The sequence below is a fragment of the Rhinatrema bivittatum genome, chromosome 5, assembly GCF_901001135.1.
Source record: "Rhinatrema bivittatum chromosome 5, aRhiBiv1.1, whole genome shotgun sequence".
In the NCBI taxonomy this organism is placed as follows: Eukaryota; Metazoa; Chordata; class Amphibia; order Gymnophiona; family Rhinatrematidae; genus Rhinatrema; species Rhinatrema bivittatum.
In genome coordinates, this window is record NC_042619.1 from 229,069,745 (window position 1) to 229,093,052 (window position 23,308).

General features: G+C 42.2%; 1 protein-coding gene across 1 annotated transcript; it reads left to right on the forward strand.

The window, feature by feature from the left end:
• Window positions 1–3: 3 nt before the first annotated feature.
• On the forward strand, window positions 4–4,548 carry SAT1 (spermidine/spermine N1-acetyltransferase 1). Its single transcript, XM_029603411.1, has 6 exons — window positions 4–250; window positions 1,357–1,408; window positions 1,489–1,572; window positions 2,932–3,033; window positions 3,356–3,396; window positions 3,995–4,548. The coding sequence occupies exons 1-6, from the start codon at window positions 182–184 to the stop codon at window positions 4,163–4,165; spliced, it is 519 nt and encodes a 172-aa protein (XP_029459271.1). The 5' UTR covers window positions 4–181; the 3' UTR covers window positions 4,166–4,548.
• The last annotated feature ends 18,760 nt before the right edge of the window (window positions 4,549–23,308 follow it).

Consider the following 23,308-nt stretch of genomic DNA (forward strand, 5'->3'; position numbering starts at 1 on the left):
CTCATCTATAGTCGTCGGGACGGTGGATCGGCTGCTGGGTGCTGCGAGGGCTCCGCCGGGTCGGGCTCCCCAGACTGACTGAAGGGGAGGCAGCGCCTGGGAAACGAATGAAGAAACACCTCTTACTACTCTTCAAATACAGGGGACTCGTGAGAAAAGGCAAAAAGAGCAAGAGACGAAAATGGCCGGAAAGTATAGCATCCGCCCGGCCCTTCCTAGCGACTGCAGCGACATCTTGCGGTTAATCAAGGTCAGAGGGAGGGGCAGGGCGCCGGGGAACAAAGAATCCCTCGCCAGCACCCCCAGTGCTGAAGTGCTGTAGCCACAACCCGGGGGAGGAGTGAAGCAGCGCTTGACCTTTGTATGTGTGTCTGTGTAGGCAGAAGTGTCCCAAAAAATGTTCAAATAATTACGAAACGTAAAAAAAAAAAGGGAGGCTTATAAATATTTTAAAACAAAATTTTGGGCAGATGGGCCTTGTGGGCACCCCTAAGAGGGTGGGGGATGTTTCATAATACAGACTAAAGCGTCAACGCCGCTCCCTCAGGCGTGTAATACGTTTTAAAGAGATCAGAGTTGCATACGTGTGACAGGAGTTCTCCGTGATGTCACCTAACACGTGGGGTTCTATTGTACGAATGCCCACGGAGAATCTCCTTCAGCCGTAAAATCTGGGGAGTGTTTCAAGATACAGGAACAATGTAAGAGCGAGCCTGCGCTCTCATTTGTGTAATGGCTTCGGGTAGGCTGTAGCTGAGGCCCGCTGCTCGCCCCTAGCCAAACCCTGCGCCCTCCCCCCCCCCTAATAGGTTTTCCCCATTCACATGGGTAGGGTTGTGGCTCATCTTGTTCCAGGTGGCTGGAACCTCTAGTTCTGGAGTAAGTAATGGCATACAGTACTCTTTATAAACCTGGTTTAATTGGCCTTTCTTTCCCCACCGAAATGCCCAGTGGAAGGGAGTAGCCTTGTGAGTAATCTAATGGGTTGGCAAACAAGCTGCTAAGAGTTCAAATTCTGCTTCTCACGCATTGTGACCTTGGGAAAAATAAAATTTCCCATTACCTCAGGTATCCTTTGGGTGGGGATGCTTGCTTCACTGGTGTAGAGTACTATAAAAATGTTAAGATAATAGTATTCATTGACTTCTTGCTAACCTTATATACAGTGAATACAAAGATGGCTTGACCAGATGGTTTCACCAAGATGGCTGTAGAAATTTTAAGCTATTTAGTTTAAGGAAATGGAAAATATACAGGAGGAAGCTTATTTTTAAGTGGTGAAGTTCTTGTGTTCACTTTTTTCAGTCATGAAATCAGGAATTCATCTAAATCTAATTATGGTCTCTTTTCTTTCAGGAGCTGGCTAAGTATGAAGACATGGAGAACCAAGTAGTATTAACTGAGAAAGGTAGGTATCCTCCGTAACTAAAATCTTTCAGTAAAGGCTTACCTCTTGTGTGAGTTCTTATTCACTTTATTTATCTTTAGATCTTCTTGAGGATGGATTTGGCGAGCACCCATTTTATCATTGTCTTGTTGCAGAAGTACCAAAAGAACACCAGACAGCTGAGGGTAAGCTTGTTGATACATGTTCATAGGTAAAAGTTAAATCCTAATTTTAAAACGTTTGGTCTTTAAAAAACAAGTCTATATTCTTGCAGTTTTTGACCCTGACTTGCCATTATGTAATCCTTGTTGAAACATTTTTTCTTTAATTTGTCCCAATCTTCAGGTTACAGTCTCTAGCTTCGCCATGTACATGGCCCTTCCGTGTACATGGATGGGCGGGGAGGTAACTAAAAGATCCGTTACACAATAAAGTAGATGATCATAATGAGGTAAGGCATACAGGGAGCATACAATTCCCAAATCTAAAAGCTACACGGTAGATCAGAAATCTTCTACTCCAAAATGTGCGTAAATCGGGTTTTAGGATGGCTAAACCTGTATCCAAGATGTGCTGACTTGACAAAGATAATTTGGAGGTATGGGCCTATAGTAAGCAAAACCAAATGTACTAGCTGCAGCCATGTTGCTGTTAGCTACAGTGTCATAAAAATCAGAAGCTTATTTATACAAACATTTGATATTCCATTTTTGTAGCAGTGATGGTCTCAAAGCAGATTACAAAAGCTGTCTGGCCAACTCTGCTAGTTGGATGGGCAAATACAGAGCTATGATAAAAACTGAAAGGAAAAAGGACTGAGGCAGCAGTAGATACATGTTTTAATACTTTGCTGCTTAGAAAGTTGTACTATTGCCTGTATCTAATCAAAATTAAAAACTGGAGGGGGGAAATTAGCTTTTTATCTTTACAGCAAGCAGAGCTGAACACCATTAGTATTCTGAACTGCCGTGTACAAGGAACTAAAACATTGAATTGAGTTCTACAGAATACTTAATCTGGAAAGTGTAGATAATGCTTTTGGGCATATAGTGCTTGATCTTTTTGCCTCAGGACTGGTGTTTATGATGATGGTCTAGAGCGGGGGGTGATTAGCTCTGGTCCTCGAGCCACAGACAGGCCTAGTGTTAAGGATATCCACAACAAATATACATGATATACAGTAGAGGCAGAGCATGCAAATCTGTCATGCATATTTATTGTGGATCTCCTGAAAACCAGGCATATTTTTTGTGACTCTTGAGGACCAGAGTTGGCAACCCCTGCTCTGCAGGATGGTGGGTGGCTTCCATGGACATGCAATTCTAAACCTTAATACCTATTGTGCTTCCAGCCAGATACTATATTCCTGTCTTTACTATAAAGCAGAAAATTGATATGAAATTTACTTCTACTGAAGAGGGATTGCTAACTGCAAAGGGATTTATGCATGCAAGTCTTTAAATTGTAAATTGGTACTTGTGACTTCTCTTTAGAGGCAGTTTTTCATGCTACTTGGGAGTGTAACCATGTTTTTCTATTTGCAGGATACACTGTTGTGGGATTTGCCATGTACTACTTCACTTATGACCCCTGGATTGGAAAACTTCTCTATCTTGAAGACTTTTTTGTAATGAACGAATTTAGAGGTATAACATTTGTGTATTTTTACTTTAAATCCAACATGGCTAGAAATCTTCATTTGAAAAACACTTCTAAACTTCCTTGAACAGGACACTTTTCTGAATTCCTATTCCACCCCCTCCCTCCCTGGTAATGACCTTTTCCATGGTAATTTGGGAGAATATGCTTTGCAAGCTAAAACAAAATAGTCCTATTGATAAATAGTTTTCATAGACATTCTGCCCCATAGATGCATATATAGTGCAGTTTAGAAAGCAAAACTGTTTTCAAGCAGACTTGGCTTTGATTAGTACCTAATCTAATCTATTTTTTTTTTCCCCATATCAGGATTTGGCATTGGATCAGAAATCTTTAAGAGGCTAAGTCAAGTAAGTGATTAACTTCAATAGCTTACTTAAGCTTATTATGTAATGTAGAAAAGCAGGAATTATGATCTGCCTAGCACAAGTTATTGGTATAGGTGGAAAATAAACACTTTAAATAGAAAGCTGTAATACTAAGAAAAAAGCTTCTGAAGTATTGGGTCAGTCCAGACCAAATACAAACAGCCCATCTTTTGATGTACAGATAACTTAATTACATTGCATGTTATAGGAGGATTTGAAATTTGTTTTGCTTGTAATTTGCATCAGTGTGTTTATTGCTTCCCCCTAGCTATACCAAATACTCAACCACTCATTCCTATTCTATGATCTTTGATTATGCAAAGGAGCATTCTAATAGTCACTGTCTGGGGCTTCTGTACTACTCAAAAGCTCTCAGTGAAAGGAACTTATTCCTTTAATCCTAATTTACTATTTGTTCTACGTTGGTTGGCTAAGGCTATTGATTCCTAACTCACCAAAATTGTCACATTGTAGTTATTTGCAGCTATTTACTAGATATCTACACATTCTGTATGCATGGCTATGCCTCAAACCCCTTGTTTAAATGGACTGATTTTAATATAGCCCTCTTGTCTTGTAGCTGGCTGTCAAATGTCGCTGCAGTAGTATGCACTTCCTGGTGGCAGAGTGGAATGAGCCTTCCATCAAGTTTTACAAGAGAAGGGGTGCCTCGGACTTGTCCACAGAGGAAGGGTGGCGGCTCTTCAAGATTGATAAGGAATACTTGGCAAGAATGGCTGCCGAAGAATGAAGTTATTCTAGGGATTCAGTGCTGTGTGATGCATGTTAACATTTGAATCTTTTGACCCCTTGCTTTCTGTACCAATTTTGTAGTGCTGTAGTTCTATGGGCATTCAAAGGCTTTAGTACCAGTGGCATTGTAGCATAACTGATCAGGAATTGGTATGAACACCAGATGCACAGCAGGAGTCAAAGGCTGGTGGTGAAATGAACTTTCAATTCTTTGAACTTGCTTTCCTTACAACAAGATGTGAGTTAGTTCCTCAATTGTATATTTTACATAGAACTTCATTCTTGTGAGTCATTTGTATGTGTACAATGTACACACTGGTATGTAGGGTTTTTGTATAAGTTATCCAGCTTTTTATGAATAAATTAGAGCTTTCACCTCAATTTGTATATTATTAAACATGTCCCTTATACCCATATTCTGTATATACACTGCAATAGAGTAGTTGAAACTACAAACAGTCTTAGCATATTCATAAATTTAGTAGTTCCTAGAGCCAAAGTACCACACTTCTGTGTATCTGAGAGTCAAGGTGTTCCATTAAAGAAACATCATAATCTGCATGGTCCACTAGAAATTAAGACATAAACGGTTAGCACTTTAAAGTGTGTGGGGGAAAATGCAGTATCGGTGCAGTTCCAAAAGGATCTGCTATCAAGTCGGTGAGCAGCACCATGTATGACCCTTAAAAAAAAAAAAAAAAGTGCCTCCTGCTAGTCTTTATTTATTGACCTAGATTGTTTCCCAGTACTCACGATAGAAAAATTAGGAAATATAAGCACTCTTAATGCATGTTGGCCCTCCAGGGGAAGTGGGTTATGCTCTCCTACCAGCAGAGTGAGGCAGTGTAACTAGCTTGCTGGTGTCACCTTACCCTGTACAAACTCTTATGCTGCATCCATCTGCCAGGATTTCTCTGCCTCCAGCAGAGGATATATTAATGACTTCAGCTTCTGAGTCAGATCTTGGCCTGCTGAAATTTAACACCTTGGGCCTGAGTCTTCCCAAGCTGGGCAGCTAGAGTCAGAGGGCCATCAGGTTACACAGGATGAGGATTGTTCTACTCCTGTCTTCCCCCCTCCCTTTGGCCTGCTAGGATTAACTGGGTTAGAAGACCTAGTTAGAACACAGGTATTGCTGTAGACCATATGCTTGGTTACTGCCCTCCTGTGTCCTGCATAGTACCCAACAAAAAGGGGGAGCAATGTCAACTACTGCATATAGGAAGCACACTTACTTCAATAGAACATGTGCTGCATCAGCTTCAACTAGCAGGCATTGTTGCATGTATGCAAGGAGGGAAAGCTGTACCAAAATGCAGCTGCCCAGGGTTCCTGTGCAGGCAACAATTGTGGAGGCATGGGAATAGGGGTTATGTTGAGAGGCTGGGGGTCTTTGATCATTTATATTGTATAAGAGCCTCCAACTAATAAAGAATACTGCAGCACACCTTCCTGAAAGCTGTAAGCAGTGTGATCCCATACTACAAAACTGTACTGGCTCCTTGTTCCTTAAAACACAAACTTTAAAATCCAGGTTGCTTAAAGAGCAAACTTACTTGCCACATCTACTAGATCTCTACCATCATCACAAGGTATCTTAAATTATCCTGTTAAAAAAAAAAAAAAAAGATAAAATGCTCTGACAGGGTAGAGCCCTCGTGAACTCACAACCTGAAAAATTACACCAAAATACCTCTGTTTCAGCTGGCTCTTTGGTCAAGCACTCATGGGTAAAAGTGATAGACTACTATTATCACATAGTAAATCTGTTTTGTGTAACTCAATTACCTATATGTATATGGGCTCAAGCTACTCCATAAATGAAATTTGCATGCTCTAACATGACCTTTCCCACAGTTGCCAGTTTACAACTATGCTTTTCATATCATGTCAAATCTTTCATCACTACTCCAAATCTGCATTCCATACCTACTGAACAATTCTAATAGACTTTTATATATCTTTGCTATATATTACCTTAAGTGAAAGTATACTTTCAAAAAGACAGTCAAGTCTTTTCTTAAATAAACATTTTTCACTGTGGTTTCTGAGCTCACCAAGGACCTGTTCTGTTTTGCCCTCCTGTTCTTCCAGAGTTGGTTTTGCTCTTGCCCCCCAGTCTGCTGTTTAAAAAATATAGGGTCTTTGCTGCAAGTTCCCTCTGCCTGTTGGTCCCTGCCCAGGGACAAGAACTGATCAGAAAATGCTCCTGCTGGCAAGCAGATGGAGAAATGAAAGAAAAGTTCTATTGAGCAAGCAGTTCATTATCCCCAAAAAGGAGAATGGTCTGAGTTTGAGGAATCTTCAGAAGAGTGAGATTTCTCCAAGAGAGACTGAGGACTCTTCAGTGAACTGTCTCTTAGAAAGAGAAGTTGCCTTCATTGATTTAGTGTCCTGGAAGCAGTGGGCATCATAACATGACCAGACTCAAGGTGAGAGGGGACCTGCTTATGTTCAGCAGGAAGAAGTCAGTCAGTCAGTCTTTCCCATGCATCAGTCACTCAAGGAACTGGTTGCAAGGGGGTGAGATTCTCCATAGTAACATAATGGCAGCAGAAAGACCAGACCGTCCATCCAATCTGCCCAGCAGCTTTCGTAAGGTAGTATCTGCCACTCTGTGCAGGTTACCCCCATGTTTGTTGAGGGTGATAACTCCTGCTCCGTGCAGGTTACCCCCAAGCCTTATGTTAAGGGTAGCAATATTTACAATCTAAACCAAGCAACCATCAAACCCATTACAAAATTGTTTTTCCAGGGTGAGCAGCCTTCTTGATAATTCAGACAATGCTGCTTGGCCATAGCAGCAATCCTGTGCTTTATCCCTACTGTCTACATATCTGTATCTCATGCCATAAAAGTCAGGGACTAGCACTGGCTGTCATCTGAATCTAATTCCCCATTTTTCACCCTCCATCGAAGCAGAGAGCTATGTTGCAGTTGTGTCACAAACATCAAGCTAATTGGGTAAGGGTAATAATTCCCTTGCCTTCTGATTAGGGTAGTAACTACCACTCCCTGTAGATTACCCCATCTACCCTTTTCTTCATTTCTAACCTCTACTCTTTAGGGATCCCATGGTGTTTAGCCCATGCTCTTTTGAATGTTTGTTTTTGTCCTTACTACCTCTTCTGGAAGGGCATGCCAGGAATCCACTCTCGCCCTGAAGAAGTATTTTCAGATGTTGGTTCTGAGTCACTCCCTGCCCCCCTAGAGTTTCATTTCATGAGCCCTAGCTCTACCGTTTTCTTTCCAACGGAAAAAGTTCAAGGACCTAGAAGTGCAAAAGGTAAGGAGTAGAATTTACCCCTTGCTAAGTAAAGGAGAAGCTGAAGGCTTCAGATATGGATGTGCTGATGTGGGATGTTACTCGGAAGACCACATTAGCCATAGAAGCACCACAGCACTAAAGGATGCTCAGGTCTGCGAAACTAACTCTCTGCTTAAACAGTCTTTTCAGATCTCTGGTTTAGTATTACAGGCAGCATTCTGTACATACCTGTGTTGGTCCCAGCAGCTTCAAGATGGAGCTCAGGCACAGCTGGTACAGGTCAGGAGGAAGCCACTCAGTTGGAAATTGGTTCAGCGTTTTTGGCAGATATCTCTTATGATCCAGTGAAGCATGAGTTTAGTGGTGGCAGCTTGCTATTTGCTCTGGTGAGATGGTAGGCAGCCTCCCTCTAAGGCATGTCTTACCAAACCCCAATTTGGAGAAGTTAGTTAAGACCTTGGGGGATAGGCGTAAGGACTATTCCAGACAGCTACAGCTAAGACTCATTTCAGAGAGGCCAAGAAGTATTAGCCTGGTAAAGTTCTGCACCTCACTGGAACCAACTCATATTTCTCAGTCCTTTTGATGAGACGAGCAGTACTAGAGATGTTGCCGGTAGCACCCGCACTCCACACTGAAGGTTGGGGGGACCCTCTGGGCAGTCACTTAGCCCTTTTTTTTTTATGAGTAGTAAGTTAAATACCTCAGAGTTGATGGGGTCTGGACCTTGAAATTTTCACAATCTAGTGCATATACTTTCATGGAGTCTCCTTGCCAGTCTCACTCAAAAAGGGAGGTGGTTCAGGCCTTCTTGGAATATCTCAATCTGGTACCAGAGTCAGAGTGTGGACAAGGAAGATATTAGATTTTGTAGGCCCAAAGAAGGGAGGTACTTTGATCTAAAGCACATCAGTAGGCTGTTGCCTTTGTTGTAGATGGAAACATTGAGGTCTGTTAAGATGGCAGTAAGGTAGGAAGAATTATTTTAAGATTGTTGAATTTAATGAAGGCCTATCAGAAAGGATCATCAGAAGTTCCTGCAATTTATGAACCTCAGGAGTCATTTTTCAGTTCCAGGCATTGCCCTTTACATTAGTCAGAGGTTTGAGGACCTTCTCAAAGGTGATGATTGTGGTAACATAAGCCTAGCAGCAGGTCATCTTGGTGCACACTTATCTAGCTGACTGACATATCCAAGTAAAAAGGGCCAAAGAAATTCTGAATTATCAGCAGCGTAATATAGGGTTTGCAAGAATTGAGTTGGGTGCAAGAACAAGCTGGAGCCCACATAATCCTTAGAGTATGATGGAGGGTCATATGCACATGCTGCAAGTTTCAGGAGCAGGTTCTGTTGTCAGAGCAGAGTCCCAAGGTATGGTATTACCTATAAGTGTTAAGCCTAATGGCAGTGACCCTGTATCTGGTTAACTAGTTGCTTTCTTCTTGCTATGTGGCCAGGTAGGGAAGGCGTTTGATGGATCTAATGGCAACCAGAAAGTGCAAAGGTAGACATGCTCCACAGCCACAGCAGAGATCAGAGGGCTTGGATGCCTTGACGCATCCCTGGCCGGGACAAGGGCTCTTGTATTCATTTCCTCCATGGCAACTTATGGGTCAGATGTTACAAAAGATAGCCAAAGTACAAAACCTGGTAGTATTGGTGACTCTGGATTGGCCCAGGTGGCCTCAGCTTGTAGATCTCATGCAACTTCTGTCCTGAGGCTCCCTCAGGACAAAGGTTCTAGAAGATCTCACTCACTTTTATCTTATGGCTTGGCCAATGAGAGAGCAACTTTAATTAGAAAAGGTTAATCTGACAAGATGGTATCCTCACCTTTACAAGTTTGCAAGACATATAGGACTCTAGCTTAAGTGAGGTATGGAAAATTTTGAGGCTTGGCACTCAAAGTGATTGCACCTTGTAAGGCATCCGTGGCTACAATTTTGGTCTTTTTATCAAATGGGTTTGAAGAAAGGCTTAGTTCTTAATTCCCTTAAGGTGGAAGTGGCAGCCATTGCCTGTTACAGAGGAGCAGCTCTAGCCACCCATCAGGATGTATCATGTATGAGAGGGGTCAAACATCTTCATCCTCCCAGGAGTGAGTTGATTCTCTCATGGATTTTGCATTTAGTTCTATGAGCCTTGATGGTATCTCCCCTTAAGGCATTTCTGAAGAATTTCACTTTGAAGACAATCTTCTTAGGGGCAATGTGTTCAGTGAGATGTTTTGGAGCTCTAAGCTCTTTCATGTAGAGAATCCTTTTTGAAGTTTTCAGAAGTGGCCTCTCTCTGTACAGTCCCTTCCTTTCTTCCTAAGATAGTTTTATAGTTCCAGCTTAACCAGGCATGATTCTTTGGTGAACGGATTTGAAGGACTTCACTGCTTGGATGTACACAAGGCTCTTTTGAGATATTTGAAGGTGACTAATCCCTTTGGGAAAGCAGACCATTTGTTCTTTGTTTTTACTGGGCAAAGGAAGATTGAAGCGGCTTCGATAGCTAGCTGGATTAAGGAGGCCATCCAGTTCAACGTACAGCACTAGAGGAGTACTGCTTCCCAGGAGCATTAGGGCTCATTCAACCAGGGACCAGGGCTTAGGCAACATCCTGGGCGGAGCTTCAAAAGTTTCCCTGATACAGGTAAGTATCTATCGATAGTTATTAAGTTTTGCATTTCAGAGTCATGTTTGCTCCTTGTTAGTTAGCGTCCAAGTTCTAGGTGATCACTGCAGTTCTTTATCTAAAAAGTCCACTGGTCAGGGGGTGGAGGAATCATAATAACAGTAAATGATGGCAGCTAGCCTGTCCAGTAGCAATTTTATGTGTATTTACCTAAGGTAGATCAAATTCTCACATGGAACCCAACTATTAGTTTTGATATGGAAAATAGTGGTAGGCTGTCAGGACCCTCATAGGGTGACATAAGCAAGTCAGGTGCTCTCTGCCTCGGTCTGCTGGTAGGGACGTATAACCCATGAGTCTGGCTGGAAAGGAAATCAAATTAGCAGATACATGTAAATTTCACTTTCTTTTTCTCCAGGTTATTTCTGGTAATACCCAACTGTTATACTTTTGTTGCCATATATGTACATAGCTTTGGAAATGTTATTATAAAATTGGAAAGCAAATAATACATTTTACAAATAAACAAACTGCTAGCTTAAGAACATGCCATACAGGGTCAGACCAAGGGTCCATCAAGTCCAGCATCCTGTTTCTAACAGTGGCCACTGACCAATCCAGGCCACAAGAACCTGGCAAGTACCCAAAACCTAAGTCTATTCCATGTTACTGTTGCTAGTAATGGCAGTGGCTATTTTCTAAGTCAACTTAATTAATAGCAGGTAATGGACTTCTCCTCCAAGAACTTATCCAATCCTTTTTTAAACACAACTATACTAACTGCATTAACCACATCCTCTGGCAACAAATTCCAGAGTTTAATTGTGCGTTGAGTGAAAAAGAACTTTCTCCGATTAGTTTTAAATGAGCCACATGCTAACTTCATGGAGTGCCCCCTAATCTTTCTATTATCTGAAAGAGTAAATAACCGATTCACAGCTACCTGTTCTAGACCTCTCATGATCTTAAACACCTCTCTCATATCCCCCCTCAGCCGTCTCTTCTCCAAGCTGAAAAGTCCTAACCTCTTTAGTCTTTGCTCATAGGGGAGCTGTTCCATTCCCCTTATCATTTTGGTCTCCCTTCTCTGTACCTCCTCCATCGCAACTATATCTTTCTTGAGATGCGGCGACCAGAATTGTACACAGTATTCAAGGTGCGGTCTCACCATGGAGCGAATCAAAGGCATTATGACATTTTCCGTTTTATTCACCATTCCCTTCCTAATAATTCCCAACATTCTTTTGACAGTTTCACTTAGCCCCACACCTGCTTCATAGACTGAAGCTTTGGATTTTTACCCCTAATAAGCCCCATGCTTTGAGACTTGAAAACTTATATGCCCAAGGGGAAGTAAAATGTATAACAAGTATTTGGCAATGGAAGACATTATAGAATAAGTGGGTCTGGATGAAGGGGTACACTGAGGCTTAGGATAAGGAAACCTTTTAATACAGAGATGTGGGAGAGAGAACAGACTTAGTAGAGGCCAACACAGTAGCAGAATTCAAGAACAGCATGGGCTCTCTAGATCTGAAACTTGGAGTAAAGTCTGTGCTATTGCATTAGAATTGGGCAGACTGGATAGGTCATATGTCCTTATCAGCAGTCCTGTTCTGTTTTCTCAGATACACGGTCATCTTCATACAGTTATACCAGGGTTGTTGATTAATAGTATCAGGGAGGCATTGCTAGAAATGAGCACATGCACATATCCATGTCTGACCGCAAAGCTGACTTTTCTGATGCACACATTAGTGTATAAAAACAATGTTATGTTCTCCCCCCAAAAAGTGCATTGCTTTAATTTAAAAAATTTCACAGGCGAAAAGTTACAAGATACTACTACAAAAGTCAACAATATTATCTTATGCAACCGAAATGAACAATATCTTGACAAACACACATTGCTGAAAGGTTTCACCAATGTACAAAGTGCAGAGAATCTCTATTGAGAAAGATTTTTGGTTGAAAGGACCTTCATACCACCCTGTGGATACTGGTGCAATGACTGACAGCCAGTTTTTTTCACTGCTAAAGGTACTCTTTAATCATTCATCCGAGCAACAAATGATTTTTTTTTTTTTTTTTTTTTTAACTCTTTTAAACTTTTAATTAAAAGAGATACTTCCCCTCTCAGCAAAGCCTGACATGACATCATGTTTTGCCACAGCTGCCTCAGGGACAGTCATTAGCTCTTATGCAGCGGGAAGAGTTATGTATCTCAATCTTTAAATACCACGATTCTCTGTGAAAAAATAAAACTTATATTAGGTTGTGTGGCACCAAAATTTCATATCTTTACCTTTGATTAAATATCATGGTATACTCACGACCCATCTCAAAGGATTAAGAGATGCTCACAGCTGCTTTGAAGAGCGGGGCATATGCACAGGAAACACGTGTTCATGTTCTTTTTATATAAGCACGTACGCCTGACGTCTCCGGATATGCTCATCGCCCTAATTAACATAAGGTTAAGTGACATGTTTATCACGAGTAGCATGCATAGGCATACCCACCACTCAGTTTCATGATTTAAATCATTGGAAATGACTGTTTGTAAAGAGAATATCCATTGTTGTTGCTTCAGTCTCTTTACACGATCGCCTCCCCGCCAATGTGGTGAAACAAATTCCAACACCGTCCAACGTATATCTTCAAAATTGTGCTGATATTCCACAAAATGTGACACAAGGGGAGCCTCTAGCCTGCCAGTTCTTAAACAGCTTCTGTGTTCAATTAGTCAGGTTCTTAAATTCTTTATTTTTCAATTCAGTCAAACAACATTTGACATTCTGGCAATATTTGAACTAGTTTCTTAATACACAACAAAAAAGGAAAAGAAAACATTCATTTTAAGACCTCTATTTGGGGGACTGTTAATCTAAACACTAAATTCAAGAAATTCCAGTTTTTTTATCTATTGGCCATATATTATTACTCTTTCTTCCTTAAACACATAGACTATGAGGAAATAATTGAGGGGATTTCTCTATTCCTCAAAAACATTTCCAACTGTTCCGGGTCAAAAAACAAATACTTTATAGTTCCTATTTTTATTAAGCATCTGCATGGGAATTGTAATTGAAATGTTGCTCCAATATTTACCACCCACTGTCTCATTGTGAGGAATTTTTTTCTTCTCATTTGTGAGCTTTTGGCTAAATCTGGAAATAAAGCTAATTTCTGGCCATAAAACATTTTCTCAGAAGACCTAAAAAACATTTTCATGGTCCATATTTTATCATGCTCAAGAGCAAACACTACAATTAATGTTGCTTTTCCCACAATCTCATTTTGTGATTCCTGCAGAAATTCAGTCAAATTTTCCAACTGGGCTTGTAAAGGAATATTATTCTGATTTTCTGCTTTAACAGGAATATAATAAGCTTTAGTTACTGGGGGTATAGTGTCATGAGATACTTGTAACACTACAGTATAAAACTCTCTAACCATCTCAATAGGAGTCTTTGTTATAGATTTTGGGAAATTTAAAATCCTCAAATTTAACCTCTTAGAATTGTTTTCCAAAGCCTCCAATCTACGCTCATTGACATACATACCCTTAATCAAAGCTAAATCACACTTTTCCAATGTTTCATATTGTTCCTCAATCTTAACAATAGATTCTATATAACTTTTAATTTTGGCATCATGCTTCATAACTATAGGTTGTAATGTTTTTACATCTTTGGAAATGCCCTCAATTTTCACAGCAAGGGAAATTTCAAGACTTTTAATTGCTGTCCATAGTGTTTCCAATGTGATCTGTCTTGGGATCTCAGGCAAGCTTACATAAGAAAAAACATAAGAAAATGCCATACTGGGTCAGACCAAGGGTCCATCAAGCCCAGCATCCTGTTTCCAACAGAGGCCAATCCAGGCCATAAGAACCTGGCAAGTACCCAAAAACTAAGTCTATTCCATGTTACCATTGCTAATGGCAGTGGCTATTCTCTAAGTGAACTTAATAGCAGGTAATGGACTTCTCCTCCAAGAACTTATCCAATCCTTTTTTAAAACACAACTATACTAACTGCATTAACCACATCCTCTGGCAACAAATTCCAGAGTTTAATTGTGCGTTGAGTGAAAAAGAACTTTCTCCGATTAGTTTTAAATGTGCCACATGCTAACTTCATGGAATGCCCCCTAATCTTTCTATTATCTGAAAGAGTAAATAACCGATTCACATCTACCCGTTCTAGACCTCTCATGATCTTAAACACCTCTATCATATCCCCCACCTCAGCCGTCTCTTCTCCAAGCTGAAAAGTCCTAACCTCTTTAGTCTTTGCTCATAGGGGAGCTGTTCCATTCCCCTTATCATTTTGGTCTCCCTTCTCTGTACCTTCTCCATTGCAACTATATCTTTCTTGAGATGCGGCGACCAGAATTGTACACAGTATTCAAGGTGCGGTCTCACCATGGAGCGATACAGAGGCATTATGACATTTTCCGTTTTATTCACCATTCCCTTTCTAATAATTCCTAACATTCTGTTTGCTTTTTTGACTGCCACAGCACACTGAACCGACGATTTCAATGTGTTATCCACTATGACGCCTAGATCTCTTTCTTGAGTTGTAGCACCTAATATGGAACCCAACATTGTGTAATTATAGCATGGGTTATTTTTCCCTATATGCATCACCTTGCACTTATCCACATTAAATTTCATCTGCCATTTGGATGCCCAATTTTCCAGTCTCACAAGGTGTTCCTGCATTTTATCACAATCTGCTTGTGATTTAACTACTCTGAACTCCCTTGGAGTTGACTGAAGCGCCGGCTGGGGCTTGGGGGCTCTCTGCTGCCTGGGATGGCTGCAGGAGCCCTAAATTTGTTGACAGGAGTGACGGGGCGAAGGATAGTACTTCCTCTGATGAAAGAAAGACTTCCTCTGTTCTGATCTCGCCAACCTCCTAGAGGAGGAGAATGGGTCCTGAGTGCTGGCAGAGAGTTGTTGGAAGGTTTCATGGTAGTCCTAGAGCTGAGCCACCGCGATCCTCACTCTATCTCCAAAGAGATTTTTCTCAGTACATGGCACATCAGCAAATCATTCCTGTATCTCTGGTTGGAGATGCGAGGCCTGCAGCCATGCCATTCTGCAGGTGCTGATTCCTGCTGCAGAGACCCTTGATACTATCTCAAAAACATCGTAGGTCACTCGGACCTCATGTTTTCTGTACTCCAGGCCCTTATGCACCAGTGACATGATAGTATCCTGCTGCTGCTGAGGCAACTGCTCAGCCACCTCCTGAACCTGCTTCCAGATGTCCCGCGAGCATTGGTTCATGTAGAGCTGATAGGAAGCTATGCGGGCAATGAACAGGGCCCATGAAACACTTTTCTCCTAAGAGCGTCCATCGCTCTGTGGTTCTTCCCCAAGGGCACAGAGGAACAGGTCCAAGAATACTTGGCTCTCTTGAGAACAGATTCAACCACCACCAATTGGTGGGGCAGCTGATGCTTATTGAATCCGACAGCCTTCTGGATGAGGTAGACCCCATCAGCCTTCTTGTTAATGGGAGGCACTGAGAGGGGGTGTTTCCATATCCTCAGCAGCAACTCCTTAACGATATCATGTACCGGGACCACCATGATCTCCTTAGGAGGTTCCACAAACTGAAGGATCTCAAGCATTTTGTGCCTGGCATCCTCTTCCATCATCAACTGAAATGGGGATGGCTTCCGCCATTACTCTCACAAACCATGCAAAGGTTAAGTCCTCAGGTGGAGACTTCCTTTGCTTTTCTGGAGGAGAAGAGTCTGATGGAAGAGCCTTGGTGTCATCCCCCAGGGGTCATAGGGACCCTCATCCTCACTGTGTCACAAGGGATAGGTCAATAGGTACTCTGCCTTCATCCAGAGGTGCAGGCACCGGCAGAGCTGGACAGGGGGGTTACAGGTTTTGGCATCCCTGCTGGCTTGTATGGACTTCCTCCTCTGAGGAACTGGCAATGACCACCATATTGGTATGGGGAGCTGCAGTGGCCCAACAGGCACGGACGCAGTCTCAAGAACCGATGCCAGCTGGGTCAGTAATGTACTGATGAGCACATTGAGCTTCTCTAGCAGTAGTTCCAGGACAGACGTAACCAGTTCCAGTGCTGTCGGTGCCATAGGACTGATGCCCTGCATTGCCCGTTCCACCACCAACTGGACTCACCGCTCCAGCTCCTCTTCAAAAGTTGCTGATGCCAACACCGATTGAGAGGAAGGAGGGCTCTCCAGATACTCTTCGGATCCGTGAGGCGGATCATTGATTGGCATTAGGATCAGCGGAGACCATCATGAACCCCCGGTACCGATGGAAGACTGGTGTTCCTAATTGCGGGGTCGCTTTGAGGGCATCACAGCATGTGCTGGTGCATCCTGGTGCCAAGCACTGTGCATTGATGGGGACTGGTGCCAATGCTTCTTCCGCTTCCTTCGAGGTTCGGCCCGGTCTTTATCCAGTGCCAAGGCTGATGACAAGGAACATGATTATCCTCATCCTGGAGGAGCTTGACTGTGGTCTGTCTCCAGTGCTCCTATCCACTGATGAAACAGACAGCCCCGCTGGTGTGGATTATGTGGTGTTCATCAATGTGGCTCCAAGGTCCATCTATGCCACTGATGTAGATATCAATGGCTCAGTCTTCCTTGACCCGAAGACTTGTTCCATCTTGTCGAGCTGAAGACTACCTCTGTATGGGGTCATTTGGGCACCTAAGCGGGAATTCCAGATGCCATGCAATGCCCCCAGGCAGAGGATACAAGTATCATGGGGATCTGTAATGGACATGGTCCTCGGGCACCGAAGGAAACCAGACATGGCCATGACGGGATGAATTAAAAGGGACATAAAATCAAAATTGATGGTGCTGGGCGTCAATGGCTGGTGGGCACCATAGCACTGCCACCAGGGCAGGGGAAGGGGGGGGGGGGGGAGGAGGAAATTGACAGCAAAAAAGGACTAATTGGTTTAAAGAAACAGTATTTTTACTTTTGTTTTATGTTCTTTTATTAATAATTGATTAACAAGTTTATTTTTTATCATATTTTATTGTACCTTTTAGATGTTTTAGTATGATTTTATGATTTTGTAACATGTAAACCATTGTGATGTATATTATGAACGACGGTATACAAGAATCTTTAAATAAATAAAATAAATAAAAGGAAACTTACCAATAAACAATGAAATCCCTGACTAGGAACTCTATCAGGGATGGACCAAGAGGAACCCAGCGAACGTTGAAAAACCCACAAAAGAAGCAAAAAGATAAAGTTTTCCAAAAACAGGCCAAAAAGGCCAAGATTAGAGCTGACCAACCACGATTCTGCAGCTCTGCGGAAAGAGAGACACTGGAGAAGGACCTCACATGGTTACGTGGTATAGGGCATGCTCAGTGTGTCAAGTCAATGTTCTAGAAACTTTGACATAAGTTTTCCGTGTAAGGGCTCCTTCTGATGATGTCATTCATGTGTAATATTCAAATTCTGTTGTCAGTAACAGTAACACAAATGTCATCCACTACCAGGGACATTCTTTAATAATTCAAAACTCTGCATAAAAATGTACTCAACCTATAGCAAACAGTAAATGCCAGAGTCCAATAATAACAACCCTACTTATGAAAAGGTGACACTGCAAATATTATACTAGGCCATAAAACACCAATACACCTCCTGTTAGAAAAGAAGAACAAATCAGGCTGCTACAGATCCCTACATAGAAACTACACACTAGAAGAATATATCATCTCAGTCACACCAAATATAGAATAAAATGACCATAAAGTATAAATAGAAACATGTAGACAAAAACTGAACTGGAATTTGCAAGAAGCCAGATTCTGTATGCAGTGCAACAATGGAAAAACAGAATCATCATTTCTCAAACATCAAATCAAGAAATATTATACATCAATTATAACGTAAAAGCATACTAATAAAAAGAATAAATATTCAAAACAGCTGACAAATAGAATAACATCCAATAATTAAAAACATATAAAAATGTTTAAAAATTACCAAACACCAATAAAATATTTCAAAACAGCAGACATATCAAACACCCAATAATGAAAACTAGTAAAAATAAACAAATACCCTGCTCTCCATACCTGGGAACCTGTGACTGCTAATCACCCTGAGATTGTTGTGGATTAGTTGGAGAAGGAACACGGGACCGCTCAAGCTTTATCCTTTCTTTGTCATATATACACACACACATGCTGTAATTCACACTCCCTTTCTCTCTTACATACACACACGTTATAAAATTGTGCGTCCACGTGCGCACGCTGGCTAGCACGCGCTATGTTTTTAAAATCTACACCTTTTAGTACAAGCCCTTGCCCAAAAGAACTTACAATCTAGACTGTTGTTTATGTGTCTCTGGGCAGCACTGTGTACATCTGGTATGCGCTATACAAATCCTGCTAATAACGAGTACCCGAGGCGCCAGGGAATCGTGACTTGCTCGAAGTCGCAAGGAGTGTCCATGGCAGAAGCAGGCTTTCATCCTTGGTTTCCCTGCTTCTGAGCAAACTGCCCTAACTACTAGGCCACTAAGTTGAAGCAAAACCCTGCTAATAAAGTATTCAGAGTAACATCATGTATTCTACCATGGCAATCTGACCGAAGTGGGCAGTACCTAAGGACATAATAACCAATGTCTTAAAGCTATTAAGGAATGGCTGATGGATAATGAATTAATGTTAAACTGTGATAAAACTGCTATTTTATGGATGGGAAGATCTTATGTGCAACCTACTACCATGATTAATTATCATAATTATATGTTACCATTGATTCAGCATTGCTTTAAAAGCACAGGTAAAAAAAAAAAAAAAGTGTCACAGCTTTTGAGAAAGGTTCTGTTTGTTGAGGATTTTAGACTGATAATTCAAGTTTTAGTTCTAAGCTACTTCAATTTTAGCAGTGCCATATATGTTGGAATGCCAGCTAATCTGTAAAAAAAAAAAATCAAAATGATGCAGTTAGGGTGATTTATGATCAACCTTGGGGGGGTTTCTATTAAGTCATACTTGCAAAAACTGCATTGGTTACCCGTGTCATATAGGATACAATTTTAGATGTATACAATCGTTCATAAAACACTCAGTATGGAATTGCACAGGCTGGCTGATAAAATTGATAAAACACATGCTGTCCTGTCCTTTGCGTTCTGCTTTTGAGCAGTTGTGAGCTATTCCATCCCCTACAAGACTATTGGCTTAGTAGAACTTGATCAGGGGAATTTTCAATTATAACCCCTTTCTGTCGCAGAAGGATTACTTGAAATTTGGAAAGTTACTGAAGGCTGAACTGTTTAGAAAGGCATATGATGAGGGAGAGGTTTAGAGTTGAAGGCCTAGGAAATGCAATGAGTACTTTTTTTGTATTTTATTTTAGATTTTTATATTCTGCTTTTCAGCACTTCAGAGCAGACTACATTCAGGTACTATAGGTATTTCCCTATCTCCAGAGGGCTTTCAATCTAATTTTGTACCTCAGGTAATAGAGGATAAAGTGACTTGCCCAGAAGGGAGGGGGCGTGGCCACCGCGAAAGATGGCCACGTGAGCGTTTCACTCCAACCCTCCTCGAGCCCAATAGCGAGCGCATTAACAAAAAAACCCTGCGAACCCCGTCGAAAGGCAGAGATCCAACTACCGGAGGTGGTAATGGCACAGCCCGCAAAGAAAAAAACCCCCGATCTCCGCCAGTTTTGGTTCAAAACCCCGGAGGATAATCTGGGGCCTAGCGCACAGGAGAGCCGGGGAGAGGAGCGCATGGCGCCCAGTGCAGCAGCGGCGGTTTCGGAAGAGGTGGTGGGTGGTATCCCCTCCCGGGAAGAATTTAGAGAATGGTTTCGGGAGATCAGAATGGAAATGACAGACTTCAAAAGGGAAATGAAAGAATTTATATCCGACATGAAAGAAGATATCTCCAGCCTGGGAAGGAGGGTGGATGAATGCGACACAAGGCAGGAAACCCAGGAGGTAAAATTTGATTTAATAGACACCCGGATGGCAGACTTGCAGCAGGAAAACTCCGCACTTCTCCTTAAAATGGAGGACCTGGAAAATCGGAGGCGCCGCTGTAACTTAAGGTTCCGGGGTGTGCCAGATACAGAACAGTATCAAAATGCTTCAGAGGTGGTGAAAACAATTTGTGATTTTTTGTTGGCTCAAGCGGACAGCACTAACCCGGGGCAAAGCACGGTGGAAAGTTTGTTAGAAAGAGCTCATCGTGTGCTGGGCCCAAAAATTGGAGACAGGCCTCGTGACATTCTGGCCTGCTTTCATAGATTTCCCATTAAGGAACAAGTACTGGCTATTGCCAGAAAGCAACAAAGCTGGAATTGGGAAAATCATTCTATTTCCATATTGTCTGATCTTTCACCCCTGACGCTGAAAAAAAGGGCGGAATTTAAGGAGGCAACTGCGGTTATGCGGAAGGAGGGGATCAGGTACCGTAGGCTGTTTCCTTTTGGAATTGCTGTAACCATACAGGGATCCACCTCCACAGTACATAAGGCAGAGGAGGCAGAACGGCTCCTGATAGAAGCAGGCTACATGACGCAGAGGGCCAGACAGCAGACCCGAGCACCTGCCCCTGGACGATTGGAGACACCTCGGTGGCAGAGAGTGGGTAAAAGCAACAAGAGGCTTCAACGGCAATCTGGAGAAGCTCCTACAGGAACAGACAAGGGATGAGGAGGCCTAGAGGCCCCAACTTGACACTTGGGACTGAATAATGTATAGAGAAGAGCTGATGCCACCAGCGTCAGGATTATATTCTGAGCGTGTTTATAAGGTTTGGGTTTCATATGTGAGCGACTTGCAAGAAGTTTCTAAAAGGTTTCTAAAGGGTTAATGTTAACAGAATTCATGACATATGTTATAAAGAAGGCTCAAGGGGATGGGGGACACTTTCCACATGTCATTTAGGTTTCCCCCTCAGGCTGTGTGGGCAGCGAGGCTATGGGAACATAGCACATATTTTGGGGTTCGGGGGATTAAGCTGAGATACTGTATTATCTATCTCTATTTTCATGGCTATATAGATTGGGTGATGTGTATTTCATGGGTTACCCTGTTTCTTAGGATATTCTTCCCATTTCTCGACTTTTATATTTAAAATATGATTGAGCAGCTGTCTATGTTGTCTCTGAACGTGAAAGGGTAAAATAGCCCGAGGAAACGGCAGTTTCTACGAGCTGAAATTTTACATTCAGGGGCTGCCATAATTATGTTGCAAGAGACTCATTTACGAAAAAGATATGAATCCTTGCTACAATGGTCCCTATATCCTACTCAATTCATGGCGGCTGCAACAATTCGGAACAAATATACGGGGGTGGCTATTATGCTTCATAAAGATTTTCAAGGTGTGATAAACCATCATTATTTGGATTCTGAGGGCCGATATGTGCTGGAGCAATTTCAGTTGGCAAATGTCAAGTTCACTATGGTCAATATATATGCCCCAGTACAGGGTCAACCAGCATTTTATACAGCCTTAGGTCACTATCTGGAGCAAGCAGTGGAGGGCCTCTTGATATTGGGGGGAGATTTCAATTTGATTTTGGACCCCCGGGTGGATACCACTACGGGTGGTGGCTTGGGTGTGGGAATGGCTAGAGCCCGATTGAAGAAACTATTGAGAAAATTGAACCTTATAGATATATGGCAGTTTCAGTATCCACACAGTCGGAATTACACCTTCTTTTCTAACCCGCACCATTCATATTCAAGGCTGGATTTTTTTCTGATAGACAAGTTACTGCTACCCCGGTTTAGTAAGGTAGATATACAGCCGATCACTTGGTCGGATCATGCCCCAATAGAACTTGTTTAGCACGATCCCATTGGAAGGGAGGGGGGACGATTCTGGACTCTTAATAATTCATTATTGGGAGATGAAAGTTATTGTAAACAGAGGAAGCTATTTCCGAATAAATCGCCTTCAATGTGCAGGATGATATCAATCCCTCAATGGTTTGGGAGGGCTTGAAAGCAGTGATTGGGGTCGATTAATTGCGAGGGCGACCTATATCAAAAAGCAGAGATGCAGACGACAACAGCAGCTTCGTCGAGAAATTCATGATCTTGAATGCGCCCACAAACTCTAACAAAGGCCTGTTACGCTAAGCTACAGAGAGCCAGGGCGGTATTGTCGGCCCTTGAGTTGGAAACTATAGCGTTTCAGCTTCAGCAAACCAATCAGGAACACTTTGAATGGGGGAATAAGGCCAGCCGCTATCTGGCTCGCCATATACGTAAGCGAGTGGCCCAGCGCCAAATAGTGAAAATTAAATCAGAAGGGGGCATTCTGCTTACCAAGCCGGGAGAAATGCAGCATAGATTTCAGGAATTCTATCAGGCCCTTTATTCTGCAGATTCCCAGATCCACACTGACCATATAGAAAAGTATCTACAAGAGTGGACGTCCCTGGTATCTCTGATCTTGAGAGGCAGTTTTTCGACAAAGATATTACTGAACAGGAGATACTACAGGTGATTAAGGGCTTAAAACTCAACAAGGCGCTCGGGCTAGATGGTTATACAGCGTTATTTTATAAAAAGTTCTCCACCCATATCATCCCCTTATTACAGGAATGGTTTAATTCTTTGAAGTCTCAGTATCCTCTGACGGCCAGTGCGAATGTAGCCGGGATAACTATTTTAGCAAAACCGGGTCGCGATCCCACATTGTGTGGTTCGAATAGGCCAATCTTCCTGCTCAATATCGATATCAAGACTTTTGCCAAAATTCTAGCTAACAGACTGAAACGTGTTATGACAAAACTAGTGCACTCAGATCAGACGGGGTTTATACTAGGACGCATGACGGCGGATAATATCAGAAAGGTAGTGAATCTTATATGGTCAGTTAGGGAGCAGGGGACACCGGCGGTCTTACTATCCATAGACGCCGAAAAGGCCTTTGATATGGTCCATTGGCCATATCTTGTTAGCTTGCTGTGAAAAATGAATTTTGGTGATTCCTTTTTGGCCTGGCTACAAAATTTATACTCCAATCCTCAGGCGAGAGTTAAGGTCAACGGTATTTACTCCGAACCCCTAGTTATACAAAGGGGCACGAGACAGGGATGTTCACTTTCGCCACTTCTTTTTGCCCTCTGTTTGGAACCATTAGCCCAACTAATACGTGCTTCGACAGATATACACGGGGTCTCCTTGGGTGAATCGGAGTACAAGATTGCCATGTTTGCAGACGATGTTC